The sequence below is a fragment of the Lissotriton helveticus genome, chromosome 9, assembly GCF_964261635.1.
Source record: "Lissotriton helveticus chromosome 9, aLisHel1.1, whole genome shotgun sequence".
Classification (NCBI taxonomy): domain Eukaryota; kingdom Metazoa; phylum Chordata; class Amphibia; order Caudata; family Salamandridae; genus Lissotriton; species Lissotriton helveticus.
This window is the reverse complement of record NC_136070.1, coordinates 1,103,903,087-1,103,910,439: the sequence shown is the minus strand read 5'-3', so window position 1 is coordinate 1,103,910,439 and position 7,353 is coordinate 1,103,903,087. Positions and strand designations below refer to the sequence as shown.

The window sequence follows — 7,353 nt, the reverse complement described above, 5'->3', positions numbered from 1 at the left end:
GATACGTACCGATTCGCCAACTACCGAATCGGTATAGGCCGGGTCGGACAAGTCCGAATCGGAAAAAAAAAAATGCGGAACCAACCGAATCGGTAAACGCCGATTCGGAATAATAAATACGCCCCATGGGCCGAAAGGCCAATAGGAAGGCATTATACATTCCGAATCGGTATTTACCGAACACATTCGGAAAATACCGAATCGGAAAATACCGATTCGGAGAATGCCGTTTTGCCGAGCTGGTTGAGTGACACTGAAGACATCAGCCAATGAGCTGTAAGCACCCTCCCCCACAGGGTGTGGCAACCCAGGCAGGTGCAACTCATCAGAACATTCTGGAAAGCTGCATGAGTTGAGCAGACACAGAGAGAGCAGCATTGTGAGCAGGATCCCTGAGAGACATGGACACCAGCACAGAGAGCCAGAAGGCAGGGCGGAAGCGCAATCCTAAATTCAGCACCATGGAGCTACAAACTTTGGTGGAGGAGGTGGTGAGGGTGCACACCCAGCTATATGGCAGGCAGTCCCTGACTGTCCCGGAGAGCACCAAGAGGAGGCTGTGGCTCGACATCGGGGAGAAAGTCAATGCAGTTGGTGTCACCCACAGGAGCCTAGACGACCTCAAGAAGAGGTTTTATGACATCCGTGGCGTGACCAAGCGCAAACTGGCCGACCTGCACAAGCAGGCTGGACTCACTGGAGGAGGAACAAACCGTGCGCCACCCCTCACTCAGCTGGAGGAACTAGTGGCGACGACCATCGAGAGGGCCAGTGTCGTGGGCATTGGGGACCTGGATAGCTCATCCCGAGCTACAGCTACAGGTAAGAAGCATGCGCAACTTGACACACCATACCAGACACCTCCCCTACAGACCCAATGCACAGCCAAACCCCAGGCCAGTACAGCTAGCAACAGACATGAGCAATGCATCGTGCTAAATGTACTCAGCAAAAGTTACCAATAATGCCACAGCAGAAGCATGAGATAAATAACTGTAATACAGCATCAACGTGTTTGTAATGAGATGTGCAATGCTTTAATAGTTGTGACTGGAACACATTAGCACCCACTTGACAAATGCTTCTTTGTACCTAGGGGCACCATCAGGCGGGGGAGCAGCATCAGCTCCAGCACCAACAGCCAGTGCGGCAGTGGCAAGCACCAGTGCAGCAGCACAGGAGGAGGAGGACAACAGCTGTGCCCTGGCAAATGAGGAGGACACAGGACATTCCCTCACAACTCCACACTCCCCCCGACTGTCTCAGTCTCAGTCGCCCTCATTGGTATTCTCCCCGGACAACACACCACCACAGAGCCACCCTGCACCTGCCACTTCCCCGGCCCGGAGGAGAATAGTGGCTCCATTAGTCATCATGGAGGGGGCAGCGGGTCAGGCTCCTGCACAAGACCCCGTGACACCAGCGACACCAGAGCACACACAGCAGGGCAGCAGGATTCCACGTAGGCCACGTGCTACCAGCAGCCCAATACCAGCACCGGGAGGCAGCGTCTTCGCAGGGCTGGAGACCAGCATGGTCACAATTCAGAGGATGCAGGCGAAATCCATCCTGGCCTGCCATCGCCAGTTGCGCCTGCACAACCTGCAGATGGGTGAGATGACACAGGGCTTCAAGACCTTCGTTGACAGCAACAAGGACATAGCAACATCAATTGGCCGAATGACCACTGCCATCACCCAGCTCTGCACCAGGTTGGATGACCATGAGCTGAGTCGTCGCAGGGATGCAAGAGTCACGAACAGGTCACTCACCCGCCTTGCGGCTGCGACTGCCCAGTCATGCCAACGTGGGGCAAACATGGAGGCCAGCCTCACACAGTCCATGTCCGAGGTCACTAGGGGCATGGGCCGTATAACAACAGCCATGGAGACACTACTCATCTCCAACACCGCAGTGAATCCCGTCCTGGGCGAGGCTGGGGACAGCAGCAGCCGCAGCAGCCCGGCCAGCACTGCGTCAGAGCCGCGCCGGAGCACCAGACGCTCAGCTGAGGCTGCAGGGCATTCTGAAGGGGGTGAGGTTCATCCCAGTGGGCCTGCTAAGCGCAGCAAAAAATAGGACTGCCACTGCGGGTGAGGCAACCCGGACATTGGACATTCCTACCCCTTGTTGTTTAACTTTTCTTTTGTTGCACATCAGTGCAGTAACGTTGATGCAACATTATTAAATTTAATTTCTGAACACATACATTGACCTGTTTGTGCATCTGTACTCACTCAGAAATAGTTGTCTGTGATCTCCTGACGCCTGTATCTGCCGTCAGATGGTGCAGAGACTCCAGCAGGTAGTGGTAGTGGGACAGCATTGTCATCATCGGGGTCCTCGTAGTCGGATAACTCTACCTCAGTGCCTTTCCTGACTGCAAGGTTGTGCAACATTGCACACACAGCAATAATCTTGCAGCAGGTGATGGGGGTGTATTGTCTTGCACCTCCGCTCTTGTGCAGACATCTGAACCTGCTCTTCCAGATGCCAAAGGTCCTTTCCACTACGTTCCTCGTGCTTTTGTGTGCACGGTTGTACCTCCTTTGGCTGGGTGTTGAGGGGTTGAGGTAAGGTGTGAGAATGAACGAGCGTAGGGCATATGCACTGTCGCCTGGAAGGAGAAGGGGTAACATTACTCACATGCATACATGTATTACACACTGCAATTTTGGTAATGGGGGTCTGACACTGTGTCTTACCTAGGAGGTATCCTTCGCCAAATTCCCCTGCCATCAGCCGTGCATAAATCCCGCTACTCTGGAAGATATAGGAGTCATGGGTACTCCCCGGAAACTTTGCAACCAGGTCAGTGATCACACACTTGGCATTGCATATCACTTGCACATTTATGGTGTGCCGTGACTTCCGATTGCGGTATACGTATTCGGTGTCAGCAGGGGGGCAAATCGGTATGTGTGTGCCATCTATGCAGCCAATGATGTGGGGGAATCTTGCCATCTGATAGAATTCAGCTTTTGTCTGTGCCAGTTCTGCATGGGTGGAAGGGAAGGAGATGTAGTGGGCCATCCTCTGGATCATGGCATCAAGGAACTTGTGGAAGAACCTTGACAGGCTGCTCTGGGTCACCCCTCCTGCCACAGCAACTACACTTTGATAGCTGCCAGACGCCAGAAGATGTAGGCAGCATAGCACCTGCACCTGCACAGGGATTGCATGTGCCCTTGGGGTGGGGTGCTGCAACAGGGGTTGGAGGTCCCTGATGAGGTCTCTGATGGTGTCTGCCTCCAGCCTGTACCTCTGTAGGATCTCTGGATCTGTCAGCATGCACAGGGTCACCCTCTGCCTGTACACCTGCTCCTGTCTCAGCCATTCCCTCTCACCTTCCTGCTGTAGCCGTAGCCGTCTAGCTATGACATAGAAAGCTGCCATGTTGCAAGTAGAACTGCATTTTGGGTCTTTTTTTATAGGTTACACCTGGTTACCACCTGATTCAAATCCATGGTAATTTCCGAGTCAGAAATACCGATTTTAGAGCAAAATCGGTATTTCTGTGCTTACCTACATCTCAATCTTAGGGTTTTCGCATGGAATCGGATTTTCACCGATTCGGAATATATACCAATTCGGCGATTTTACCGATTCGGAAAGTCACCGAGTCGGTCGGATTCCGAATCGGGAAAAAGTAGTAATCGGAATAAATCTCCGATTCGGTAGATTACCTAATCGGGGATTTTTTCCGATTCCTACATTTTTCCGATTCGGAATCCGACCGACTCGGTGATTTTCCGAATCGGTAAAATCGCCGATTTCGCAGGATTTCGGCCTCCTACATCCCGTTGTCTGTATTCCGATCGGTAACGGCCGAAAATACCGATTTTCGGCCGTTACCGACCGACCTACATCGGGCCCTAGGTCACTTAATGGAACATGCTCAAAACCTTAAACAGGCTAACCTCCGACCATCTCAAACTAAATGCCCTTAAAACAGAATTCCTCCTCATCTCACCCACGGGGCAAACCCCCACTGTTGTGAAATATCTATGTAACCTCACATCTCTGAATTGCACACCACACATCATTGATTCCAGGAAATCACTGGCAATTGTGCTAGATAAGAACCTAAACATGCAAGATCACATCAGAGCATCTACCAAAGGAGCGAACTTCCAACTGAGCATCCTAAGAAAACTCAAACCCTACCTCCCCCAAGAAGACTTCAAATCGGCGGTCTAAGCACTAGTCATCTCTAGACTAGAATACGGCTGTGTTACTCTATGTGTTCTGCCAAAACTCAGTTTAGCTCCCATCAGAGCATCTCTAAATGCTGTGACTAGACTTATCACTGGCTCCAAGAATACCAACCACATCTCGCCGGACCTGAAATCGCTCAACTGTCTTCCTTTTGATGCAAGGATCCAGCAAAGAATTGCGTGTATGACCCATAGAGCGCTAAACTTCAATACCCCACTCTACCTGTCAAATAAGCTGTAACTCTCTGGTTTCTCCAGGCCCTCAAGGTGCACCAGCACTCTGCTGCTTATGCCAAAGAAATGTAAAGAACTTAAAACCTACAATCGTACATTCTCTGGCATTGCCCCGAGAATCTGGAACTCCCTACCTGTGGAAACAAGACTAATTCCCTCAACACTTGCCTTCAAAGTGAAGTTAAAGCTCTACTAATGAACACTGTGATGAACTACAAGCTTTCTCCCCTTGCCTCGATCCTGTTTAGCTGTTTTACCTACATCTCATTTGTTGTGGCCCATTGTCCCCACCATAACGTCCTTATCTGTTCCTGTTGTTTATTGCCTTACATGTTTATTTTTTCCCTCACCTATCTTACTTTGTCTTCCAAAACTGTATGTAAAGCGCTCTGATACCCGCTTGGGTCATGTTTGCGCTATACAAAACTTTAAATAAATAAATAAATTTAGTAATAAACTAGTAGAAAGTACTCCACTTAGGTAGATATTTTGTGCAAAACTGTGGAGTCTTGTTGAATTAACTTGCAGGTACAGTTCCCTTGTGGCCAAATTACTCACTCAGCTACTGACATGCCAACACAGACACTTAAACACCCACTCACATGCTCAGGCATGCACACACCCACTGACATATCAACTCAGACACTGATACACCCACTCACAGACCCACTCAGAAACTCACACATCCACTTATAGACCCACTCAAACACCCAGTCACAGACCTATTCAAACACTCTCACATGCACTCATAGACCCAATCAGACACTAAGCACCCATACATAAACCTACTCAGGCACTCATGCACTTACTGACAGACCCAATCAGACACTCTCACTGTCACTCACAGAGCCATTCAGATACTCATGCACCCACTTATGGACCCACTGAGAAACTCATCCACCCAGTCACAGACCCACTGAGAAACTCATGCACTCACTGTCAGACTAACTCAGACAGTCATGGAGGCACTCTCTAATCCTTTTAGACATTCTAGCACCCACTCACAAACCCACTCAGACACTCCTACACTTACTCAGACACTCATTCACCCACTCGCAGACCCACTCATACTCACAAACCCATTCACAAACCTAGTGAGAAACTTATGCATCCACTCCCAGAACCACTCACACACCCATTGACAGACCCACTCAGATACTCTCACATCAACTCTTAGACTTACTGAGACACTCAAGCACTCACACACACACTCACGCTCAAAGGTTACAGTTATGAAATACAATTGAATACACCTTAGAAATTAACTAAAAAACCAAAGGTTACAGGGATGTTATAGCTAGCTTCAGTATTCACTTGGACAAAAACATTGAAATTTGGCTGTTATAGTTACCTAAGCTACCTATAACCTACGTCCCCTCAATGCACTACTTATCAGGTCGTACATTATATCACTCATGGCATGGTCAGTGACATCACTGATAGCATCTCAAATTACATCACTGATGATTTCCCTGATGACATTATCCACAGAACCACTCAGACACCCATATACAGCCTCTCATACACCCACTCAAACACACACACACTGACTCACATACCCACTTATGGAGCTATTCAAACACTCCTACATGAACTCATAGACCCACTCAAACACTCATGCGCCCACACACAAACCTACTCAGACACTGATGCACTCACTAATAGACTCACTCAGACACTCTCACTGCCACTCACATACCAATTCAGACACTCATACACCCACTCACAGACCCACTGAGAGACTCATGCACCCACTTTCAGACAACTCAGAAACTCATTCACTTGATCATAGACTAACTCAGATTCTCATGGAAGCATTTGCAAACCCCCTTAGAAACTCTGGCACCCAGAGTAAGTGTGTTTTCTCAGCAAATCCATATTGAAAGACAATCTGAAATGCTTCGTAGAGGTGAATGCATCACTGAGCTTATTGAGCACAATCTGTAGTGACTGTGATGAATGGGTTCTTTCTTGTCCATACCTGGGCAGAGCAGAGTCGATGGTTGTCCCTTTAAATGTCTACAAGTATTCAGATGTACAAATCACTTGGAAGCTTCACTGTTTGGCCCTGCCCACCTTAGCTAGCAGTATGCAAAGATCTTCCTTCCTTTTGCCAGGATGATGGACAGCTCAAAAAGCTGCCGCCAGCATGTTTCCCACCAATTGTGGTGAGGTGTTGTTGATGCCAAGGAATATGAGGACATCTCCACCAAAAAAAGATGCACTTGCTTTATATAGTTAAGGAGAAAGAACCTTGTTTAGTGAGATATACATCTTTTCTAGCCTCATTATCTGTTCAGTCGCATTCATAAATTTTACAATTGGAGCATGTATTTTGCCAGAATGTATGCTCCAATTGTAAAATAGAAGGTGCAGTTCATCCCTGCCACAGGGAGGAGGGATCAACAGGGGGGGTGGCCTCCAACCGCAGGCCATGCACCCCCCCGCTGGGGGCTCCCAATGTCAAGTTCTCAGTCAAAAAGGCAGGCACAGAAAGGCTGCTGAAACCCAACAGCATTCCGACTGGCATACGGGGTCTTTGAGCCTGTCCGAAGCCAGTCTGAATGACCGGTCAGATTACTTTCTGATAGCCTCTCTTGTAATGAGGCAGGCGGAAAGGAATCTGACTGGCAAATTACGATGCTGTAGGAAAGGCTCTGACAGACTGTTGTAGTGTTTCCGACCGCATCGTATTACTATTTCTTTTGTCACAATGATTTTAAGAATGGCGATCTCTGGATATATGAGACTTTTCCAGCACAACACACAATGATTAGAGAACAATGTTTGAAGTAAGGATGCTCGAGGACATAAAGGGGTGAGTGCAGTAGGTTTGATTTGGTTTTCTAAGTACTTTAGGTTTGCTTATAGTTTCTGATTCCTTCTCTCCCTATTTACAGGC

General features: G+C 48.6%; 1 protein-coding gene across 1 annotated transcript; it reads left to right on the top strand.

The window, feature by feature from the left end:
- The first annotated feature begins 216 nt into the window (after positions 1-216).
- LOC144783260 (uncharacterized) lies at positions 217-2,206 on the top strand. Its single transcript, XM_078662330.1, has 2 exons — positions 217-822; positions 1,097-2,206. Exons 1-2 carry the CDS (start codon positions 402-404, stop codon positions 2,077-2,079), a joined length of 1,404 nt encoding a protein of 467 aa, XP_078518456.1. The 5' UTR covers positions 217-401; the 3' UTR covers positions 2,080-2,206.
- Positions 2,207-7,353: the final 5,147 nt, after the last annotated feature.

Excerpts from the sequence above, each read along its gene's own strand:
- LOC144783260 (XM_078662330.1), top strand. The coding sequence starts at position 402 with ATGGACACCAGCACAGAGAGCCAGAAGGCAGGGCGGAAGCGCAATCCT. Across the intron at positions 823-1,096 it reads ATCCCGAGCTACAGCTACAG|GGGCACCATCAGGCGGGGGA; the intron begins GTAAGAAGCATG and ends CTTTGTACCTAG.